General features: G+C 43.1%; 1 protein-coding gene across 1 annotated transcript; it reads left to right on the top strand.

Moving 5' to 3' along the window:
* The first annotated feature begins 1,564 nt into the window (after nt 1-1,564).
* cdca2 (cell division cycle associated 2) lies at nt 1,565-24,528 on the top strand. The gene is made up of 16 exons (XM_063194956.1): nt 1,565-1,682; nt 2,291-2,442; nt 3,194-3,324; nt 3,617-3,773; nt 4,388-4,566; nt 4,691-4,802; nt 5,045-5,367; nt 9,812-9,875; nt 10,346-10,494; nt 10,807-11,235; nt 12,317-12,389; nt 12,479-12,577; nt 12,985-13,178; nt 19,476-19,610; nt 20,619-20,796; nt 23,235-24,528. Exons 1-16 carry the CDS (start codon nt 1,642-1,644, stop codon nt 23,981-23,983), a joined length of 3,165 nt encoding a protein of 1,054 aa, XP_063051026.1. The 5' UTR covers nt 1,565-1,641; the 3' UTR covers nt 23,984-24,528.
* Nucleotides 24,529-25,147: the final 619 nt, after the last annotated feature.

Genomic DNA, 25,147 nt, shown 5'->3' with positions numbered 1-25,147 from the left:
AAAGGCAGTGTTGGGAAGGTACACAGATCTACATCTACAGATTATAGGCTACATGGTTCAAAATATATAACATAATCCATTGGACCTGAGCATGGTACCGTCCCGCCGCACTGCTCCCTTGGGGCGCCATTGGGGGCTGCCCCCTTGCACGGCTGAGGCATACATGCAGTTTTCTTGTGTGCAGTGTGCACTTGTGTGCTGTGGAGTGCTGTGTCACAGTGACAATGGGGCTTTCACTTTCACGTTCTTTCATAACACAAGAACTTAAAGCGTTCAAGTATATACACATTGCATCTTAACACATACCATCAGAGATGACCCTGCATGGATCTTCACACATAATATATGATCAGGCACAAAAATGTATTGATCAGTGGATAACCCATAATTGGATAACAATAATTGTGCTTCATAATGGATAATGTTGCCTACCAATAGTGTTCATTCCCTCATCGATGTTTAAGTGTCATCATGTGTTAAACATCTCTTTTAAAGTAGGCCCAGGCCTAAACATGCAAATGAACATTCAGGTATAGTAAAGCAAAGAGATGGGCAAGTATATAATGATGTAGTCATCATCACACTCAATTGCTAAAGCATTCATATTCATTTCCTGCACAGAACACCCTGCATTCAGCAATAGAGGCAGGCATAGATGGAAAGGCCTTGATAAATACCAAGTAAATGGATGGCTGTTGGGCCCATGAATATGGATGAGGCAAACTGGACACTTTGACTGATTTTGCTTTAGACAAACGCAAAATTGCCAATTAGCCAAAATTAAAATGAGCCCTCTTTTTCCACCACAGGCCTTTTGCATTTATCTTTCCTCCATCTGTTGGTCCTCCTAGGCTTCAGGCCTGTGTCTGTCAACTGGAAACAGCTGTGTTCTTACAATCACAGTTTATACATACAATCAGATGGGTGTTTGGAGTGGAGGTGGTGGTGGGCCTATCCTTTCTCTTACATAAGGAAAAGAAAGATAGGCCTGCTCAGAAAAGCAGACAAACGCAATCTTGCTATGATTATGTTCATAGGGCCTACTGAATAAAAAATGCAGATAACATTAAAAAATATCTGTAGTTTAAAAAAATATCCAAAAGTGATCAAAAATAATAGTATCAATGCAACAGCTTAACAGGCCTAATCAGAGATATTGTTGCTTGTTATAAAATATCTCTGGCCTAAAGCAGAGAATTTTCACCAAATAAAGCTCTCCTGGTGGTTTTAAATCACCGTGTTGACCATGTGACGCCTATTCTGGATTTCAATTGGGCAATTCATATGAAACTAGTCCATTTGAAGGGCGGAGCCAGATACTGTAAAACAAGAAATAGTCCCTCGCCTCGAACACATATTTTCCAACAATTTAACTTTTCTGTGTTGCTATAACAGCTAAGTAATTAAATATTAGCTTCTCTTCTTGAATAAAACTACAAACATGCCAGTTTATCGCTGCAACATACTAAATCAAGAAGGCGTGTGGCTGGTTAGCGGATGAATACTCCGCCACTGCACGGAGCGAAATTTGAAATGTTCAACGTTGAGTGGTGGTAGTGTGGCACAAGTGTGCTGTAAAATGCTTTTACTTTATTTATAAACAATAAGCCCATACGCTTTTAGTGGACTTTTACTGATCATATGTGTACTCCGTACACGGGGTTGGACGCATACATACAGAGGTAAAGTGCATGTATCCTTGCTTTTGTTCTTCGTGTGAAACAAGTTACCAGTAGCTATTAGATGCTTTTGAAGTTACTACAACTATCACCACTCTGATACATTTTGCTAACCAACCACGTCACCAACCACCTTTGTTTCACGGCATCAAGTTAGTTGATGTTTGCGTCATACCGTTATAATTACTTCTTCCTTTTATGTTGACATGACTGGTTCTAGAAACGAGTGGATTTTGTGTAACGTTCAGAAGTAGCCTGTCTGGAAGAGAACAACAACTAGTTAGGCTAACGTTAGTTCACGGTTGTACATGTTTGCTAAGGAACTAGCATTGTCTGGGTCAATGAAATGACAGCAACGTCAGCCAATTTGTTCCTTTTCAGTTGCAACATTACCTAGTCCACTAGTGGATCAGGTGTTTGAGTTTATGAAGTATGTGATGTGGACATCATTTTTATTTCACAACTTGTCCACTATTTGTTGTTATAAAAATACAAACAGCACTTAAATGTAATCTTTTGGGTGCACAGGGAGATGACATCACCCTCATTCAAAAAGTGTGTATGCACGTCACCGATATTTCTGAAAGTCTTTACTGCTTTTATTGTCACAGTTCTCAGTCGAAGTCAAAGATGGATCTCCCGACTTCTCCAGTCACGCCTCCTCAGCAAGGTTGTGCGAGTGCATCTCTGGATTTCTCCTTCCTCTCACCTTTGCAATTTGGGATAACAACCACCAGCTTTTCTGTGCCCTCCAAACCCAAAGGTGAACATCTGTTGCCCTTTCGTCGAGTTTGTCTGAGTCTCTCATGCTGGCTTGTAAACATATGTGCTTCTGAACATACAGTGCACAGCAATAATGAGTACAAAGTAACAAATAGGAAATATGTTACCATTACTCATCACCCTTCATTGCTGGTCATTGTGTTCTTTACCAACAATGACCCTAAGCACATACCTATGGCCAGTGCTGGTTTTGAGAGTGATTCAGTGATTATATGCATAAAAAGGAGTTTTGAAGTGACAACCTGGGTATCAGTCTGGGGTGTACTCACTTTTGCACCACCATCATTTCGCCAAAATGGGAAAATATGTCATTTAAGGTAAATAATTAAACTTACTTTTCTGTGGTAAGCCTCACAGATATTGTTTTAAGCCTACGCTATGCACATTTTGGAAACAACTTGTGTATTAATTGAAATATTGTTCAAATTTTTACTTTTCAAAAGGGGTGTAATCATTATTGCTGTGTGCACTATGTCTTCTCTCTTATGGTTTGATGTTGCTGTCAGATGTGATGGGGTTTTGTTTATGCCAAATGTGTAAGAAAAAAAACTGAAGGTTAGCATTGAATGGACGGATTCTTTCAACAGGTTATTTGGATGCTGAACTGCCATGAAGCACCATAGACTAAGGACATGTCAGAGTCCTTCACATCTCTTTTTAACCTGCCTTTTTTGCTACACCTTTCCCTCATTGTTCTCTTTCCATTCTTCATCTTGCATTGTGTGCCTCAGACAAATCCAGAGTGTCACAGCTGAAGGCCAGAAGAAGGTCCACCATTGGTGTCAGAGGCTCTCCAGAGACCAATTCTCTCATCCGCCACATAGCCAAGCAGAGAATGCAGGCCGCCTCACCAACATTGTCGGTATGAACATTCTTCTGTTTGGTTAAATTATAATGTATTAGAAATCGTTGAGTTTTCTGATAAATGGTGCCGTAATAGAAATGTAAGAGAGAACAGATCTTTAATTTGTGTTGTCACTTTAACAATGGGCAGGTTTTTTTTCCTGTCCGCAAGCATTTCTGTGTCAGAAATCACAAGGCTGGGTGCTTGCTTTGTATTATTCAAGACACAATGAGGTTTTTAGTGTCATTAATTTGGCCTTTATTTTGTTAATGACTCCTTCCAAGCTCAGCACTTTGTCTTTTTGCAACAGCATCTGCGATTGCCGTCGTCACTGCCAAGAAGCCAGAGCCTAAAACAGAAAATGGCCAGCTTCCAAGTCGGCTTGGTGGATGTGGACGAGGAGGGGAATTTGCCGTGGATGACTACGCCAGGAAAGAGCGCCCAGAAAAAGGATTGTGTCGTAGCCGGTAATGCTTACTCTGCTCAGTTACCTGAGAATGGAATTCGTTGTATTTATTGTACTCTCTTCATTGAACGATTTTTGTGTAAATTATTTGCAGCTCTCCCATTTTTAATGATTAAGGAGGCTCTTTTTGTGAAATCAGAATGCTTATTAAAGAATAAACCACAGATGGTGTTGTGATCTACCCTACCAAGCCCTGGCACGTGATGGAAAGCAGTACAGAAATACCTGCCATTTTTTAGTATTATCATTTTAAAATCTGGTTTCTGTTCACAAAACTAAGGCCTAGTCATGGAATTTGCATGCATGTGTAAATGTCATTTGTATTTGATATTTTTTTCCAGTTTAAAAATGACTTGAGCACAGTTCCAATGTAGGCTTTTCATCAGCCTGTTTGCTTCTTAGATTCATTGCCACTTAGATAGCGCACCCGTGAGTGGTGTACTCTTTACTCCTGTGCTTGATCAGTGGAGCTGTGGTACCTATAATCTTTTCAGGAAAGAAGTAAAGAGTGCTGTGTCACGATTCACAATCTCTTCTGAGTGGATGAATTTTTGTTTTTTTGTTTTTAGTGAGCTGTGAAATGGCAGTAGTAATGAGAGTCTCCCTACTTTGCAGATAACCTGAGCTCAACCGTGGATAAGGAGAACCGGGGCACACAGGGCTATCTCTCCCGCGGCACACCACCACCCTCAAAGCGCGTGTGCGCTGCCGGGCCGCTGCAAGAGTGTGAGGGGGAGATTAGAGGGGCCGCCACGTCCCGCCAGCTCCCAGCATGCACCTCTCCTAACAAGCAGGTACAGTAGCAGCCCCCACATATCTTCTCTCTCTCTCTGTCTCTTTCTCTCTCTTTTTGATTAGACTTCCACCATAGCAATGGCCCACACACAAAGTACTATGTCCTCGTTTGCTCTTCCACAGGTTCGGATTTTTGACTTGGCAAGCCCTTGCTCACATCAGGGCAATGCCTTTATTCAGCACATGCCCCTGTCTCTGCTGTCGCAGCAAACCAACCGGCAGATTAACAATAGAGGTGAGACTGATGGTGTTTATATGGCTGTGAAGGAGCACTCTGTCTGTTCATTATGTGCATAAGTGTTTTGCCAAGCCCAATGAGGCAGCCTCCCCTTTTGCTTGCTGTTTGAAGTGGTGTCTCACAATAGAGCATAGAAAATTAAGTTGGAGCTTTGGGATGCGCATTATCCAATAATATATGTGGCTCTTAAAGTATGCATTTAACGTCGGGAACAATCTGCTTCTGCCTTTGAACTTCAGATGAGCCGTTATCAGTCGCGAAGAAGCGGGTGCGCTTTGGTGCGCCCCTGTCGCCCGAGTTCTTTGACAAGACTCTGCCTCCCAGCACGCCGTTGCAGAAAGGCGCCACACCATTCCGTCATGCGGCCTCTGAGGGCTCGAAGCTGCGCTCCCTGCTCAAGACTCCCCAGAGGAGCGAAACTAAGACCAAGACTCCACAGCCTCCTGCCGCCTCCCTCCTCACCAGCCCAGAGGCAGGCAACGGCTCCCCCACCCTCAGTCACCCCAGAGTGATGGAGGGTATAGTCTGCAGTGATGTGGTGTTCCGGGATACAGAGGACCAGGTACCATTGCTGTTGTCTAACAATGATGTTTTTTTCCCATTTGTTAAGCACTTTGAGTTACATGCCTTGTAAATAATAATAATAATAATAATAATTGTATTTGTATAGCACTGTGTCATACAAGGCATGTAACTCAAAGTGCTTAACAAATGGGAAAAAAAACATTGTTAGAGATAGATTTAAAAGGAGAGGTATAGAGGAGAGGCAGAAAAAGCAGGAAGGCAGAGGAAGAAGAGATAGACAGAGAATGTAGAGTCATAAGGTCAACGTAGGTTAGGACCAGGATTCTTAGATGTGTAAGGTCCATAGTGGCTGGGCCTATCATAAGTCATAGATAGTCACACAGAGATTGGGCGCTCAGGTGCGGCCCCTGGTGGCATCAGGGGTGAGGAAAAACTCATAGTTTGTAAGGGAAAAAAAAAAGCTCAGTGAGGTCTGAGAAAAAAGACCCCCTGTAGTCAGGAAGAAACCTCAGGCAGAGACCAGCGGCCACCTAGGGGAGCCCCCTGCCAGGGCTGGATTGCGAGTAGTAAGGGCGCTGCGGCGGCTGGGACACTATGACGCCTTGGCAGCTAGGAGTTGGCAAGGATGAAGAGGTGGGTCTTCAGCTGCTTCTTAAAGGAGTCGACGGAGGTGGCTGATCGGATCTCGATGGGGAGGGCGTTCCATCTCTTGGGCGCATAGCAGGCAAACGCGGCGTCGCCGATCTTCTTCTGCGGGGGGGGTGGGGGTCCTTAGCAGCTTGGCATCAGTGGACCTGAGAGCTCGAGCAGGGGCATAAAAAGAGAGCATGTCTGAGATATAGCTAGGGGCAAGTCCATTTAATGCTTTAAATACTGTGAGCAGAATCTTAAAGTCGATTCTGTATGAGACAGGTAACCAGTGCAGGTCTGCCAAGACAGGAGAGATGTGCTCTCTCATTCTGGTTCTTGTTAGGATTCTTGCCGCAGAATTTTGAATGAGTTGCAATGTTGTCAATTAATTTTTTTGGAGACCAGAGAAGAGAGAGCATTGCAGTAGTCTATCCTACTGGTGACAAAGGCATGAATAAGTTTCTCAGCGTCTTGTCGGGGGGGCCAAGCCGCGCACTTTGTTGACATTTCTACGATGGAAAAAAAAAGCAGATTTTGTTATCTTGTTGATGTGAGGCTCAAAGCTCAAATCCGAGTCTATGACCACACCTAGGCTAGTAACCTTATCTTTAATGTGTATGCTTAGGTCACCTAGGCTTGAGTGGAGTTTTGCACGTTTTTTCTTAGGCCCGATGAGCAACACTTCAGTTTTATCTTCATTTAATTTTAGGAAGTTACTGTTCATCCAATCTGTAATGGCAGACATGCATTTAGTCAAGGCATGAATGGCAGAGGTTTGGCTAGGCTCGACAGAGATATATAGTTGAGTGTCATCGGCATAGCTATGAAAATCAACATTGTGCTCTCTGATGATGGAGCCCAGGGGCAACATATAGAGAGAGAGAGAGAGAGAGGGCCCAAGCAACTACCCTGAGCAACTCCAAAAGGCACATCATACTTGTTGGAGACGTATTCTCCGATGGTGACAAAAAACTGTCTTCCTGTAATATATGTTTTGAACCACTCCAAGACGTGACCGGACAAGCCTACCCAAGATTCAAGGCGGTCAATTAGTATGTTGTGGTCTATCGTGTCAAAGGCGGCACTGAGGTCGAGGAGGATAAGTGCTGAAACTTTGTTTGCGGCAGTGTTGAGCCTAAGATCACTTATTATTTTGGTTAGTGCTGTTTCGGTGCTATGGTTGGCTCTAAAGCCTGATTGGAATTTTTCCAAGATATCATTCCCAGCCAGATGTTGATTAAGCTGTTTAAATACAACTTTTTCTAGTACCTTGCTTATAAAGGGGAGGTTTGATATAGGTCTGTAGTTGTTTAAAGAATTCTGATCTAAATTTGTCTTTTTTAGGAGTGGCTTTACCATGGCTGTTTTGAATGAGCTTGGAAAAATGCCTGTAAGCATAGAGGTGTTAACAATTTGCAGTAAAGGTGCTGCTAAGCAACCAAGTATGTTTTTTAGCAGATATGTGGGGATCGCGTCAAGGCTGCAGGTAGACTGCTTACTTTCCCTGACTATTTTACAGAGGTCGTCCTCTGTAATTGGACAAAACTTTTGGAAGCTCTCAGGTCTCCTAGGGGGGTTTAACCCTCCCCTCTGTGTATCGCCTGAGTGGGCGACAGAGGTTGCTGCGTTTCCACCTTGGATGCCTTCTCTAATGTCGGCAATCTTTTTATTAAAAAATCTAGCAAATTCCTCGCACTTGGCATGTGATGCTGCATTTAGGTTGTTATTGCTATGTGTTGGATTAAGCATTTTGTATGATACAGTGCTATACAAATACAATTATTATTATTGTTATTATTATTAGTGTTATTATTATTATTATTATTATTATTATTATTATTGTTGTACTGATCGTTAACACATACAGTAGCTGTGGGTTCTTTTTCCTTCATCATAAAGGTATACTGTGTAGGATGGTGGCCAGAGCAGGTATTTCAACTATGCTTCACATTGAAACTGTGCTGCCTATTGCCAAATTGGATCTTTTCATGAATATTTACCAAACAATTAACTTCAAGTTGTTGGTGGTGGTAAAGTGACATGACATTTCAGAGAGACGGGAGAGTAGTATTGGAAAGAGAGATGGGGAAATGACTAGGGCTGGGACGATTAATCGACTAATCGTGACTAATCGACTATAAAAATTATTCGGAAAGAATTTTCATAGTCGACAAATCGTTTCGTTTAATTCAGTGCTTTTTTACTTACTTTTCTAATGCTTTATTACTTTATTGAAACCTAAAATTGCACTGCACGTATGAATTGAACGTTGTATCTCGGAGTAAATAAGCTACTATCATGATTTAAAGCTCATTGGGAGCTCGATGAACTTATTTTAACGGTTTCTTTCTTTTTCCCCAATTTCCTTGAAGATTGAAGTGATAGAGTACTTGAAAAATGAATCGTTTGACTTATTGACTACTAAAAAAAAATAGTTGAAAGATTAATCGAGAGAAAAATAATCGTTTAGGACAGCCCTAGAAATGACCCAGTCTGGACTCGAACCTGGGCAGTGGTGTAGTCTAATTTTTTGTAGTGGGTATACTGTATATTTGAACATTTTTTTGAAGTGGGTATACTGGTTATATTTGTGCTATTCTAAATAATGGATCAATCAATTTTAAGTGGGTATACTGAAACCCCTGAAATTTTGAAGTGGGTATACTCCGTATACCTGCATTCTACGTAGACTACACCACTGAACCCGGGTCTCCGTGGGTATCGGGGCCTGTATATGGTACGTGTGTTTGTTAGCGCACTGCGCCACAGCACCTTCATTTTTGTGTCTTTTTTAAATTGGTTTGTTTTTCATGTTTATTTAGATTATACTGGGATGTAATTTCCTCCATGAAAATATATCATTGTCAATATCACTAAGAAGCACTGACAGGTGTGAGGCCAGGGCACATTTCCATTGCCAGACGAATTGTGTTCACTTTTGATAAAGCAGACTAGGAGGCAAAAAGGAGCAAATCCCGTCATTGACCTCATTGTCGGTTGCAAAGCTTATTTTGTGTGGACTGCTTATTTTGTTTGGCTTTGGAGGGCGTAGAATTTGCATTGAGTCCGAGCTTTTTTCCTGGATTCCTCCTCTGATGGTTAAGCTGGAGGTGGCACTAAGGCGGCATAAATTGTGGCGAATTTGCATCCCCATACTGAAATTGCGCTGGTGACGTGGAGGGAGAGGAGATGGAAAGGTCCTTGATTCAGATTCACTCGTCTCCTTACATACACACACACACACACACACACACACACACACACATACACACACACACACATCATCACATTTAAATCTTTTCAGCTCATGTACTCGCTGCTGTTTTGAGCCTTTCCAGCCTTTCACCTTGAAAGCCAGACAAATTTATGGGGCCCGCATCCACAATGACGTACTGCAGTTTATCAAGCGAGGTCAAGCAATATTCTTTTGAAGGCTTTAAAATATCACGTCAGGTTGGAAGGCACTGCGATGATTGCAACCGGTGTTATTGTTGTGTATTTTTCCCCATGTTCTTTTATCCCTTCGATATTTGCACTAAATGCCTACAGGCCACACTGGTCCTTTATTATATCACCGGCTTCAGCACAGAAAGATCCCTGTTGACATCAAATGACCGATAGCAACTACTCTGTGATACCCTGGATATTTCTACAGATTGTTTTAAAGGTCACTTGGCTGCCACAAAAGTAATCATGTGGCTAAAATCCTGTGTTTTTTCCACCACTCTTACTCTGTCTCTGTCTCTGTCTGTCTCTCTCTCTCTCTCTCTCTCTCTCTCTCTCTCTCTCTCTCTCTCTCTCTCTCTCTCTCTCTCTCTCTCTCTCTCTCTCTCTCTCTCTCTCCTCCCCAGATTCCTCCACTTATACTTGAGGAAAGTGATGAAACTGAACCCGGGGCAGAGTTGAACAGTTCAGGTAGCACATTGTTTTTGCCTCTTGAGAAAAAATAATGGGATGCTGCATGGTACTGTCAGTCTTAAAACCTCTCTGACCGCCAAATTATTTCCGAAGCTGTGTGTCCTTGGACGAACTGGCTGGCGTGTGTATACGCGCACAGACACACACATGCGCACGCACACACACACACACACACACACACACACACACACACACACACACACACACACACACACACACACACACACTTGAAGTGTTCTACCTGCATCTCGACAATATTTAGTCTGACAAATAGAAGCATATTTAGTGTTATGATTATGGGAAGCTTAAGGCCACATGTTGTTTATAATGATGTTCAAAATGAGTATGCGAAGGTTCAGGAGTTCATTCATAAGTGGAACGGATTTGTCTTCACACTGCACCTGCAGCTATTCGACAGCTTGAGATTGAAATTGGCTAAATGGGAGTTGCGTGCTTGTGTCCAACAGAAGCAGAAGCCGACCAAGTGTCCTCTCCACAACAGGAGACTGCTGCCCTTCCTCCTCCTCCTCCTCCTCTTCCCTCAGTACAGGAGCAGAAGCAAGAAGACCCCACACCCTCCAAGGGCCACGGAAGACCTCGTGGCAGGAAGAGGAAGGTAAGATCCTGGAGGGGTTGAAGTTATTTGTTTTGTAGCCTTGCTGTTGCCCAAAGCCTATAGAGGCGATCTAATACACAGTTCATGTGGGGCCCATGGGACTAGGACTAAAGGATACAATTTTCCAATCATTTTTACATTTCATGATATGAAATTGAGAGCTTGAAAGCATTTCAGTCATTAGTCAGTGCTACATGCATTTACAACAATATACCATGGCACATAAGAGGCAAGATAAATGAACATAATTTGCTTCACATTGGTATTTGCTAAATGTTATTGCATGACAACTGTTAATGCTTGATGTTCCAGCAACCTGCTGCATCAGTAGCAGAGGTAGAGAGTGAGCCCCAGCCGCAGCCCCAGTCTGAGAGCCAGGAGCAGCCCAGCCTCCCTGCACCACCACCACCGCCAGCCTTCTCCTCGGGGAAGAGGGTGCTCCAGGCCCAGCGCCAGCTCCCACCAAAACGAGTGCGCTTCAGCACGCCGCTCTCGCCAGAGTTTTTCGACAAGACTCTGCCCGCCAGCACGCCGCTACGCAAAGGTGGCACGCCGTTCCGGCTGCAGCCATCATCAGAGGGCCCGAAGCTGTGTGGTGTGCTCAAGACGCCGCAGACCAGCGATGCCGCTCCTACTCTACAGACTGCAGCTGTCAGTAGGGAGGCTGACTGTGGGTCACCCACCCTCAAACTGGCCAAACCTGCTCCGAGCAGCAAGCTCGTACCAGAGGCAGTGGAAGAGGTAATGGAGTTTTATCTACATATGCTAAATGCTCCTTTTTGTTTCACTTTTGAACCAGGGTGGCTTTTTTCAAAAGCGGTGTTGGAAGCCAGATTACAACTAAGTTGGGTGCCAATGGGAAAGTGGAAATGTGAAATGCTCTCCTGGGATTGTGATGTGTAATTAAAGTCTCAAAGCAGAGGTGAGCTGTGGATCGTGAAAGAAATATCCACAGTGCCAGGCCACCATGAGCTGAGTAGCATTGGGAGATATATTCGGTCACAATTAAGACGAGTATGGTTACATAATAATCCAATCAAATGTTCATAGTGTAAATCTGTCTCGCTGCCATTACAGAACAGTGGATTTGTATCCCCCAACCTAATTTGCTAATGGATGCCTAAATGGTGCTATATCTTTCGTCCTAGTGGAACAGAGAGAGGGGAAATGTATTGCGGACCAGCGTTTATATTGATTAAAACAGTGGATGGGGCAGGGGGAGTGATGATGAGGCTGTATCAGTATTGAAAGTCAACACAACTCCCCTCTCCAAAACTTAAGGCAGTGTTGTATCTCATTTCATTTTTTTTACACAGTATCAGACGAGGTGAAGGTTGACCAGAGTTGACTCTTCAGTCTGACCTTGCTTTCTGTGGCGTCAGCAGCACCCTAAATATTGCTTCAAGTCATCTCTCACCTGTCTCGAAAAATAATTAAGTTGCACGTTGTGTATGTGCAACACTGTGTGTGTCACCTCTGCTGTCAAGAATTGTATGAAAGTCCACATTTACTTCAGGCTCTTGGCAAGTCTGGTGGTCCAGGGGACAGATGTCTCACTGAAATGTCACAACGTTCTGTTTAGTGAAGGCTCTGCCACTTTTGCAGAAAGCTCTTTCTTATTGTTTTGTCTTCTTCTGACATTTGATCGTCTAATATTTACTCAGAACACATTGCTTTTTTGATGCCTAAAACTTTTATTTGTTCAATTTTGTACCCCACGCAATATGACATGACCATTTCTACCCAGAGACCTTTTGGGTTTTCTTTTCTATTTTTTCCCCAGAGAGAATCGACCTGATTCCTTTTTTTTTTTCATTTTCAGATCTCCGAATCTCAGATTCCCCGACTTCTTCTTGAAGACAGTGATGAGGTTGAGGGAGAGGTGAAGAGTGCAGGTAATATAAATTGTGTGAGTTGGAGGGGAAAATAATTGGTTGCCACGATGATCCATCCTCCAGTCCTAAGACCTTTCTGACCCCCACAGGCCTTACCAAAGAATCCGCCTCAGATGAGTTACCTGACGCCCAGACACCGAACACGAGTCCGCCCTGCCATGTGGAACCTCCCTCAGAGGAACAGACGGGTACCTCAGACTGACCTGTCATCTGTGATCTTTCTCTCGCTGTTTTCTCTCGCTCTTGTTCATTTGTTTCTCTCTCTCTCTCTCTCTCTCTCTCTCTCTCTCTCTCTCTCTCTCTCTCTCACTCTCTCTCTCTCTCTCTCTCTCTCTCTCTCTCTCTCTCTCTCTCTCTCTCCAGTTTTTTTTCTGTTGCAGTCTTTTGTCTGTCTCCTTTCCTCCTTTCCCCATATCTTCTCAGTTCTCACACACACCCTCATGTCCTCCAATCTACCTCTGATTCCGTCTCAAGTGTGTGTGTGTCTGTCTGTGCCCTCCTCCTGCTCTCCACCTTGTTCAAGGTAAGGGGTTTCAAGGTTGTGTGGATGTGAGATTAAAGTCTGATCATGAGCTTGTGTGCTTTTCTCCAGCAGGAGCCGAGCTCGACCCTGTGTGCTCCCCACGGCAGGAGCCTCCTACTCCTCCTCCTACTGCTCCCTCCTCTCCTCCTCCTACTGCTCCCTCCTCTCCTTCTCCATCTCCTCCTCATCCCACTCCTCAGCAGCAGGAGCAGCAGGACTCTGTTGTCTGTGACCCTCCAGTCAAAACTCGTGGTAGGAAGAAAAGGGTAAGGCTGTTAGTGAGGGTACATTTACCCTGCGTTTACCATTTCAGAACTCAGTTCTCACTTTGTTTTTTTCTCAACTCTTGTCATGGTTTCTTCTATACCCGCATGTTAAAGTGTTAGTCTAATATTTAATTGAATGCACTTTTAGCCCCTTTCCTACTGTAAGTTGCCTGCATTGCAACAGAGTGGTTCTAACTTCCCACTGAAATGTTGTATGCTGCTGTCTTTATTTGGCTAGCGAAATAGTTTTTACAGAAGTACAGCGTTTTTTTTGTTTTTTTTTAACGGAATGCTAGTGAACACCACTAACCACTTGGTGAGTTGTACAGTTTATGGTTTAAATAGAATTATATTGTTGGCTTTTAGAACAGGATTGAGAATGCCAATACATGCCTAGACATTCTGAAGCAGACTGAGGGGGAAAAAATTGTCCGAAGGAGGAGGAGTCCAACCAAACGTCAAATGTCAGTGGGAATCATTTTCTTGCATTGCGGACAACTCGGAAAGGGGGCTAAAAGTACCATAGGCGGTGGGCCAGAAATCCTATCTTGCAGGTTCGTCGGAGTGATCAGGTGGCAACTTGTTTTTTGCTGATATCAGTACATAATAGTACATAAATCAATATTCTAGGTGTTGCCGTCGTCGAAAGTTGCACTTTGATTTAAAAAACAAGGTTGAAATAGCGACATTTGTTAATGTGGGAATTTGACTAAAATTGGCCAGTTCAACCAGAAATGTGCACCAACTCCTTTTGGAGTGCTTCACAAAAGTGAAACTTCACAGGTAACTGTGTATTATGCCTACCAACATTTCTCTGTGTGTGAAATGGCAGTTAGGCATAGCGCCACCATGTGGTAGGTGAATGAGCTGCTTGAAATCACTGCAGCTACTGTGTATTTCATATATGAAAAAAATATGAAGTTAATGTGTATATTTTATTAAACATACTTTGTGAAATGTTTGTTGATGTCTTTGCAAAATGACAAAAAAATGGCATGGCAACAAAAGTACCACAGGTTAACAGTGAATTTGAACTCAACATACATTGCTTGACATCACTGATAATTAGCAGATTATGGCTTGTCATAACTATGAGCACATTACCACGTCAGCTATTGCATTTTGTCTTTACGTGACCCTTTGACACAAGAATGATAGACAAGGTGGAATATCCAGTAATTGCCAACTATGGGTCAAAGGTCAATTTTGGTATCAATAGGCCTACATACTGTCAATTTTATCAATATGTCATCATTATTCCATGCAGAGCAGGCTGTCATCATGTTTTAGCATATGTATCGCACGCTTGTATATTTAGCGTGTTGGTGCGACGCCTTTTGAACTCATGGCGTGCTCCTCAACGCAACGGTAAAGCGCTATCATGCACTTTTGACACGTGACGAGGTTTGCACAGTTTTCCTGCCGTGTCAGCGATTTTGTTTTGCCACAACGTATTTCTGTTACTAAATGCAAATATGCTTTGCTGTGCCCTAACCAAAACCATTCCTAAACCTAACCTGCAAGTAAAGCAATGTTTCTGCTTCTTTACTTTTGCCAAGAACAGCGACATTAGACGAATTTGTAGCTAAATTGTGCCTAAACCAAAACCATTCCTAAACCTAACCTGTCACAGAGCGCTGTGGAGCACGCCTTAACTTGCAAAGGCGTATTGGACACACACGATAGTGGGTTCAAATCAGCGTGTCATCTATACACAATGCATGATGGCATGTTGTGCAAAGCCCACTTTACCAACAATGTTATAGCTGTGGTCTTTTTATTATAGTGATTATTTTTAATTATCTAATTGAGAAAATAGTCATTCAGATCTTTGTAGCAGTACAAGGGGCTACAGCAACTGTACTGTACTGTAATTCTACTACTGTTCCGGAACTCTAAGAAATTATCAGGATAAAACAAAAACTTGGAAGTCATTTCTCTCAGTTGCACAGTTTGATTAGTTCAGTCATTTTTCCTTTGTAGGGGAGTAGTACAATAGTCCTAAGAATGCGATTTCAGAAGTGTGCAGAGATATGGCATGCAAAGTCGATGTCCAGCAGGAGAAGAAAGACCTTCACCATCCTCGGATACAGAATGACTCAGAGGCTGTGAGGAAGGTGTGCCATACTATTACAGCCATGCTCCACCCATTCAACTATGACCAGACACATCTAATCCACCTTACATCAGGTATGGTACTTGGAGATGAAATCCAGAGTGACTTGGAGGGAGCATATCTAAAGGGTGCCAATGCCTACCTGTCGTTCAACAATGACAAAATAAACAAAGGCACAGGGTTTTTTGAACCACTGAAAACACTGCGACTGAAGACATTTGCCAATAGGCATAAGAAGGCCATTGCCACAAAAGTGTCTGGTGAGCTGATCAGCCTGCAAGCAAGCACAAAACTCTTCAACCGCTTGTTGGTCATCTCTAAAAACAGGAAAGTTGACTTGCGAGACTTGTTGTGCCATTCCCTTACACCAGTCCCAGCATCTCTGGGTACCATTGATGGCGTTAATGTCAAGACAGACAAGTCTTCTCTGATGCACTACCTAGAGCGTGAAACACCTCAAGCTGTGGTTAACCCCTTTCCTCCAGTAAATGCTCAAAATTCAGCTCTCATTCTGGATGCTATGGCAGTTATTCATGCTCAAACCAAACTGCCAACAACATTCATGGATTAATGCAAATCAGCTGTTAAGAACGGTTGTTTCCATTGGAAAATCAATGCACTGTGCTCGGGTTGATTTTGTTGGTGACCGATATCCAGCCATCAGCATTAAAGCCTGTGAGCGTAGCCGCAGAGCAGTTGGTGGTGTTCAGTCATTAAGAATTGTGCGGCCAGACCAACCCTTACCCAAGCAGATGGTCAAGTTCCTTGCAGGCGGGGAGAATAAGGAAGCACTTTTGCAGTTCATTTTTGATACATGGCGCAGATCTGATGCACCAATTCCAGGTATGGAAATATACATTACCCATGGCGAAAGGTGTCACCGCCTGCAACTTGTGGACACCAGTGTTGATTCTGAAGATGTGGAAGAGTTGGCAACAGACCAAGAAGAGGCTGACACGAGACTTATGCTGCATGCGTACCACGCTAGTGCAACATACCACAATGTTATTGTGCAAAGTCCTGACACCGATGTATTTGTGCTGTCATTGGCCAATGCTAGCCAAATGCCCAACTGCAACCTCTTCTTGGCAACTGGCACCTCCAGAACAAGCAGAGTCCTTGACATCACACACATGTCATCCAAATACGGACAAAACATATGTCATGCCATATTGGGCCTCCATGTATTCACTGGTTGTGACAGCGTCAGTGCATTCAAAGGCAAAGGGAAAGTGAAACCCCTTCGCCTGATGCTTGATTCGCCTGCTGCTGTAAGCATTTTTAAGCGTCTGGGTACTGATTGGAATCCAGATTATGATTTGCTTCAGGGAGTTGAGGAGTTTGTTTGTGCACTATATGGAGAAAAGACAACAAGCATCAATGAGGCTCGATACAATGTTTTCACATTGCTGTGCCGTTTCGAGGATGGTTTACCACCAAACAAAGATGCCCTTCAACTGCACACTGCACGAGCATCTTACCAGGCAGCCATACATAGGCGCTGTCTCAAGGCATGGATACAGGCACCCAGTCCAGTAGGCCATGGGTGGCAAATGGAAGGAGAGAGCATCTCATTCCAGTGGACATCAGGTCCTGTGGCTCCTCTGAGTGTGCTGCAGAGTGTCTCTTGCAAGTGTAAGAAGGGGAAGTGCAGTTCACGTACTTGTTCATGTCTTTCTGGTGAACTACCTTGCACTGACCTTTGTCGCTGTGTTGACTGTCAAAACAATGATGCAGAAGAAGATGATGCTGTGAGCAGTGGTGAAGATGACAGCGAAGATGATTTGTAGATGCGTGTAAATATGAAAGTCAGCCTCTTTATCGAATTTACTATTGACTGAGGCTACCCACACAATAACTACTGTGTATGCCTTTTTTTGATTGTTCTCCGGTTATGGGTTTTACATACTGTACATGAGTGTTTTGCTTAGTTGTGACTGTTTCTGTATTGATGTCTCAATGTCAAATGAGAGAATATTTGCCCTGATCAAGAGACAAGTTCAGATGGGAACATGTGTGTTCCAATTGAATAAAATTAATAAAACTTTAATTTTCTTTAATCTTTCTTTAATTTTTTAATTAATCTTCCATTCTTCAATCCTTGAGTCTAGATTGTAATGTATATGTATGCTGTTCTACAATATAACAATCAACTGTCATGTTTGGAGAAAAACATGGCTTGAAGTAAAGAAACGGTCCAAAACCAGCATTTTAAGTCAGTTTGAACTAGCCCCCTGCACCCCCCCCCCCCACACACACACACACACAGTTTTCAGTTTCATGGAAAATGTTGTTACAGAGCTATCTGTAAAATGTTATCACTGAACAGGAAAGAAAACTTTAAAACTCTGTTTCTAACCATAAATAAGCAAAAATGAATATAGCGCCCCTTGTGGTGGTCAAACGTGCAGGCTGACGCCGTGGCAACAGGCAGATTTGGATTCAGCACCCCCAAATTGATCAAGAAAACATGTTTTTAAGTTGCCACCAAACGGTCACAACGAAACTCACTTTCTAGATGAGCTATGATTTCTGGCCCGCTGCCTACCAGACTTATCATTTAAATGTTTCCTTATTAGATATCTGAATGGGAACATACCCATTCATGTATAGCTAACAAGCGTGTGTTGACAGGAAATGAATTTTGTTCCTTCTCAAGCCTGGTTAAGTTAACTATGGATGCATGAAGAGGAATGAAAAAATAAAAATGAGCAGAGATGAGCAGTTTTATTTTTGATATATCTATACCTAAATTAAAAACAAACTACTATGGAGAAAACAAAGCTAAAATAAATGTTGGAAAAATCCATCCACCCAGTCAGAAGTTATGGGCCAAACAATTCAAATTCAAAACCAAACAAATCTTGGATTCAGCCATTTTGAAAGTGTTGTAGCTCCGCGTTTTGGTGGTATACTAAATGACATACATGCTATTTTAAGTTGGCTAAGGAACACTACATATGATATAATTTTGAAAATGACACACAAAGCATTTAAAAAAAAAAAAAATCTCCAAGCCGAGCCGGTCATTTTAGTGTTTGAACGGTGTCTCTATCTCGAAAGGCCTAGGAGGAGAAGCGGTTTCTATTTTTACTGACCTGCTCAAGAGAATCAAGCAAGCATAATAAACTGTACTTAGAGATTACTAGAAGCGGGACCTGCTCTGCAAGCCCGCTTAATAAAAGTAGTTTCTAGTAACAACTTGAAGTATTTGATATATCTTTAGGATGCCTAGGGCCATGCTGACACACAAGCCGCTGTATGTCCAAAGCAAATACAGTGAAATACCATAAGCAGTAAGCACATGGTAATGGGCTCACACTGTGAGGTCTAGCATTGCTGTATTAGGACGTGGCCCGGGTGCTGAAATGTAGGAGAAGTTATCCAATTTCAAACAAAACTGTAATAACGTAAAGGTCGTCTGCGAGTTGTGTTTGCTCAAACAAGTGCTACGCTGTAGTCCTGCTGTATGCCTTGAAGCCACAGTAATTCATTTGTTCAACCTTGAAATAATTTTCTCCCAAATTGAATCAGTGATTCATCCACTTGTGATATGCAAAATGCTTCTTCTATTTCTGGTCCTCTGGTCCATGAGTTATGACAGCGTGGAAGATTGGCACAGAGTGTGATGGTGACCGGGCAACCATCACCAAGTTTGTGGGTGTGCTCTGCTTTGTCACTCCAACGAACAAGCCTGGCTCTTTGGTGTAGCAGTAAGAGTCCAGTTTGACTCCCCAAATTCTGTTGAACCTCCTTTTAGGACCTAAGAATATTTTGGCGACCCCACCGGATGTTCCAAATGCCAAACATTTGTATTATTTCAGGGCTGATAGTATTCAGGCTCCATGCCTGATTTCAGGCTTGACAGAGTTTGCAAAAATAAAAACATTTATAATAATTAGCCATTAGGTTATTCTTATCTCAAAGTGTTACAGGTTCAGGGTTTTCTTCTACTATCAGGCTTGAATAATGGTCATACACAGGCTATTAAATGTTTGAATAATGTGTCAAAATAGGCCTACGTTACCTCACTATGCAGTATCTTGTTGTCGTCGTTAGAGCAGGGAAAAAGTTCAGGCTCAGGATTTTTTTTCACTATCACCCCTGTTATTTTCCTGTGTGAGTTGGGGTTGTGCTGGTAGTGCTGGCCTGACGTGAGTGCGTGTGTTGGCATCCTCCAGGCCCTAGGACCAGTGGTGGTGGTGATCACGGCCCCAGCAACAGCAGAGGAGGAGGAGGAGGAAGTCGAGGAGCCCCAGCCAGAGAGGAGGAGAACCAGCCGCTCCGCTGCTCTCTCAGCATCAGGCAAGATGAAGGTACAACTAACAGCTTTTAAGAAGCAAAGATCTGCCCTTTTTGTGTTAGTGTACGAACGCACAGGGGAAAACAACACAGCAAAAGTGTTAAAATGGCTGTAGAATCCCACTGGGAATGTACAGACTAAAGGTGGTGGAAAGTGGAACCTTTCACAGTAACCTTGGTGATGACCTGGCCCCCCGAAGGACATTTGGCCAGGTATTGCAGTGACCCCATTTTATCACTGTGATTGTGTGCGTGCGTGTGTGCATGCACACCTCATCTGCAGGGATAGCCAAACACACACACACACACACACACACACACACACACACACACACACACACACACACACACACACACACACACACACACAGTCACCCGCCGTGTTGGCCAGGGGGGCAGCAGGTAGCCACCTCTGATTGCGCTTGTTCCAATCATTCTGTACACTGCAGAGCTTCCAGGAAGCTCCAAGGAGGAAAGGGATGTTGGGCAAAGTGAATGATTACTGCAGTCGAGATTACAAGTCTCCACAACAGGTTGTTCACACACAATTGTAATTGCTATCTGCAGACAGAAGGCAATGTACGTAAGCACTGTGCTTGGAAATCCTTGACCATTTTTGCCCGTCAGATTTTGAGAATATAAGTGAGCGTGAATAATGTGGTTGGCTGGTGATTATGTGGAAAGAAGTGCACTCAAAAAAGAGGCAGCTACTAAATTGATGATTGCTTATTAGACTTGCTGACTTATTTCAAAGCAAAGCTACACTTTGAACAAAAATGGAATTGAATGGCACTATAATGACTGCTAAACAATCGGACACCATAATCGTTGTCTGCCCATGTTATTCAACCACAAACCGCTTTGAGTGCACAAACATTGATTTATGTGTGTGTGTGCGCGCCTGCTTCTTGTGCTGGTAGAGAGCTCAGTCTGGCGATATTATCGTAAATGGTGTAAAAAGCTGTGTCAAGCACTGATAGTTCTATCTATTTTTTTTTTCATGGCTGGGCTTGTCGTAAAAGGGCGCTACTGGAAAGAGAGGCGCTTTTGGGAAGAAGGCAGTGGACCGGACGCTGTATGGGAAGAGGGAGTTTGCCTCCAAGAACCCTCTACTCAGCCCTATAGTGGAGTCCCAGTCTCACTCCCACTCCCTCACTGGAGATGGCAGCACCTTAACAAGCCCTTGCGGAACACCTGCAGGTAATGCATCACAACTACTAACCAGACTGTGCGTGCGCGTGCGTGTGCACGTGCGCAATACATGATGTTCTGATGTTCCAATATGCAATTTATGATCTATATACAGGTTAGCTGTGGAATTCAAAAAAAGAGTCTTAATGTTCATGTCCCTAATTTTAGGCCTAAAATGTGTGTCCCAAGTCTTACTTTTTAAAAACCAAAGTCTTACATTATTGTATACAGGGCGTGACCAGGTTTTAAAAATGTAATACAATGAGCCAGAAATAGAATGTGTCTTGGTAGCCTGGTCTTACCATGCCTTCATGCTTATTTCGTAATGTGTAGGGAAATGGTAATCGAGCTGAAGCTTACGGATGGAGAAGGCCAGGCTGGTGTTTTTGGTAGACAATTTTTTTTAGCCGTTTATTATCCCTTCTGAGAGATCCAGACTGGAGATGTGGGCCCTATAAAGCCACTCCCCGTGCCCTTGATCTTAACACGGAGCAATTAACTTTCCGAGCACAAACGGCTATTATTTGAATATCAAAAAAGGTCTCCCGCACCCCCGCCGCCATAGTCTTCCTTTTTAGAGCAATTTAATTTGGTTGAAGGCCAAGAAAGTGAGTCAGGAAATCAGAGGGAAGGCACTTTGCACAGCGATAAGACTGGAAAGTGAATTGACAAAATGTCAGAGGCGTATGCACGCATAGTCAAACCAGCGGGAGTCTAACACCTCAAGCTAATAATTGGCTACCGTTTAGCTGTGCATTATCTTGTTATTAATAACAGGAAGTGATGAAAGGCTAGACAGTCAGTCACTTCTAAACAACAGTACAGGTACAGGTAATGTTCATCAATTAGTGTAAAGTGCTGGAAAGGGCTGCTGTTACCTGCCAGTCCCCGAAGCTGCTGCTCTTCCTTCCTTAAGCTCATGTGATTTATCGGTATTAGCTACCACTCTCTAAAATGTCACGAAATATCAAAACTGAAGAGAGAGAAAAAAAGAAACATCCCCTTTTTGCCAAAATGTCAAAACCATTTGCAAAAGTGTTAATGCAGGTTAAAGATATTTCACCTGTCTAGAAATAACCTGAAAACATTGTGTTCATCTGCTGACTAGTTCCTGCCATCGTTTTCAGGCATGAGAAAGTCATGCATTTTTATTAAATTCATCCGTTGTATTACTTTCCACAGATAACATCTCATTCTTATTCCCTGAGGCATTTCATGGGTTTTTATACTTGAATTGCCAGCTTCTCCAACCTATTACAGAAAAAAATGGGATAAGTGCTTGTTTCAATTACATTCCGTAATTAGAGCCAATATTTTGGAGTAAACAACACACTTTTTTTATTTGTATGTCACAAATAATTTCAGAAAGCCTGTGTGGTCTAGTAAAAAAAAAAATATTCCCTTGATAAATGTAAGAAGCGTGCATACAATGGTAGGAGGTTGCGTGCTCAGCTGGATAGATCAATGTCAAGTCAGTCCAGATTTATCCTCCGATATGCGTGAATAAGTTGGAGACCCAGTCAGCCACGAACCCGCCAATGCATTTTTCCCACCTCTTTTGACAATACAACTTGCTTGACATTATTTAGCTTGTTCCAACCTGCCTCTGCACCAGGCCAAGATTGATTTCTTTCTCACAACTCTGAAAGCAGTCGAGTGTACTTGAATTAGACAAAGTCAAGGACGGATCGAGCAAAATACCGGTACATCTAAAGTGGAGTTTTGATAGCATTTTTAGCTCTAGTTTCATCAAAAACGATGTAATTAAATAATACATGAGCCGGAGAAAACTGTTTATGGAAACAATCATTTGCAGAAAATGGAAGCAGTGTGCATGAGGCTATGTTTGCGTGGTCGACATTTACAGTTGATGCAATGGGGGGACTGAATCTGGAATTGAAAGTTCACAAATGGATAAGTAATATAGTGTGTAATATCAGTGCCATTTAACCGGCTAATTAGTGCCTTCAGTCTTAAAATATATTTCTCCCAAATCCTTTCATGACTTCATCAAGTTGCAACTTTCCGAAGGCACTGCGAAGTGTGCCTTACTGTCCTCCATAGACTGTAACAACTACAGTGTAACGGCTCACTGAGGACTGGGCTATTTCCTCAGCCAACGCTGGATAAACAAGCCTTATTAAATGTTTATTAAACATGGATAGAAAAAAAAGTCGAATAAGCCATGCAACAGTGTATGACTGCAGTGGACTAAATTATTTACTGTACTTTTTATTATTTACGATAATGGATAATGCTTCCTTCCGGTAGGACAAACAAAGACCAAATTATTTACACTCTGCTGTGCTAATAGTCTGACTAATGTACACAAACAAAAGCAACTTCAGTTAGGGGGGACTACATCTCACAAGGGTATGATGAATGTGTTCTCCCTAAATGTGTTGAGGAAATTGTTCCAAGCAGTTATTCCTCTGTGTGTTTTCCAGGCTCTCTGGCCCCACACACAGTCCAGTCCACTCAGGCTCATGTAGTGGACACGGCACCCTCCACTACTGAGCCCAGCGAGGAGACAACAGATGAGACTGAGACCGAGACTGAGACCAGCGCTGCACGTCCCAGCCTGACAAAGGCAGCACAACACTGTGAAGAAGACGTAGGGCCACAACACCACCAGGAGTCTGCCAGTCAGACCGTCAAGAAGAGGGCGAGCATGTCTCGAGCCAAGGCCAAGCGAAGGAGCTCCATCTATGTGTCCAGTGAGGTGGAGGAGCCTGTGGGACATCAAGACAGAGCAGAGGTGATTGAGGAGAGTGTGGGTGAAGGCGGGCCACCCCTGGGGTCGGACGAGTCAGGGTCAGTCCAGGGAGAAGTGACCAGCCATGTCACAAGCAATGGTGGAGAGGAGCAGGTGGAGGAGGCTGGAATAGGGCTGCCAGATGTAGTCACAGCACAGACGGACAACACGAGCCTGGCACCATGGCAGCAGGACTTCAACATCGAGGACGTTTTCAAACCGTTGGCGGTGGCCGCTGCTGGAGGCAGGCGCTCAGTGCGGCGCAGCCTGAGGAACCGCGCCAGCGAGCAGGGGACGGCAGCAGACACCGCCTCGGGTCTAGCGTGGGTGGAGCGCAAGTCCCCTGATGTGGCCAAGAGTGCCGTAGGGGCTCGCTGTCGTAGAAGCTCCCGTGTCAACAGCACCCCAGCCCTGCCCGAGGCACCCCAACACCAAGAATGACTGAACACTGACCCTATTGGACACTAGAGCTGCTTATCACTGAGCTGTGGGAGACTTTCTTTTTTTTCTTTTTTTTTTTTTTTTTTTTTTTTTTTTTTTTTTTTTTTTATGGGTCATTGACTTTTTTTTTTTTTCTGCGGGTGTTTTTTTAATGTCAGGTGATGCAACTTCAGCTAAATCCACTATTGCGTTAATGAAATGACATTTTTAATCATTTGTATGTAATGTACACACAATGAATATGCTTCTTGTATTGATCCAATGAAAAAAATGTTTTTATCGCAACTGTGAATGATGGCGTTAGCTGTGGTTGCACCCCCCGACGTTTGCTCTAAAACAATGTCAGTGACCCTTTTGTATGCTCTGCTTTTTGATTGTCTTTTTCTTTTCTTTTTGTTTGTCCTTTTTTCTTATTCTTTTAAACCTCTCTTTTAAAAAAAAAAACATCTCAACACAAATTAGTTTTTAGAGGAAGCTCTTTGGATGTACAGAACTGCAGTTGTAAATGTGCCAATTTCATTCGCCATTAAAACTGCTGAATGACGTGTTGATTTGCCATCATTTTGCTAACACACTACTCGGCCAGTGCAGATTAACCACATGTGGGCTGTGACTCACTGCCTGAACAAATGATGATCATTAGACCGGGAAATGTTGACTACGTAGTCGCATCAATACATCACTCCCCCGTTAAGTCGCTCTAGGTACTGTGAGCGTTATTCTTTCAGACACACTTGTTAATACCTGCAGTGGCTCATTAGATGCCTGCTTGGCAGCTTCACGTGGGGGGGACATGTTATAATGTCGCATGAGTTTAGACAGTTGCACAAGTTTAGACAGTTCTTGTGGAATAATGATCGTTCGTTATTACGCTGTGGGTGAAGCGGGTTCAATGGGTTTAAAGGTAGAGCAACTTGATTATGCTGACCATTTATAAATGTTGTCGTTTTCATTAATTTTTACCACCACCATCAGTTTGTAAGTGCTCATTATGACTTGTACCAGTAATCTTTGGCTGCAAAACTTTGGTCAATTTGTGAACAGGCAGCATGCATCTTGAATATAAGACTGAAATGACATGCTCGTCCTTTCAAGTTTTCTTTCACCCAAGCGCTGCAGTCATTTTATTTTTATTCTTTTTTTCCCCCCCTTCACATTTCTGTA

This window comes from Engraulis encrasicolus, chromosome 3 (genome assembly GCF_034702125.1).
Source record: "Engraulis encrasicolus isolate BLACKSEA-1 chromosome 3, IST_EnEncr_1.0, whole genome shotgun sequence".
NCBI lineage: Eukaryota > Metazoa > Chordata > Actinopteri > Clupeiformes > Engraulidae > Engraulis > Engraulis encrasicolus.
This window is presented reverse-complemented; position numbering and strand designations above follow the sequence as displayed.

Coding starts and splice junctions, on each gene's coding strand:
- cdca2 (XM_063194956.1), top strand. CDS start 1,642: ATGTGTACTCCGTACACGGGGTTGGACGCATACATACAGAG. Junction 3,774..4,387: donor AAAGGATTGTGTCGTAGCCG/GTAATGCTTACT, acceptor CCTACTTTGCAG/ATAACCTGAGCTCAACCGTG. Junction 4,567..4,690: donor GCACCTCTCCTAACAAGCAG/GTACAGTAGCAG, acceptor GCTCTTCCACAG/GTTCGGATTTTTGACTTGGC.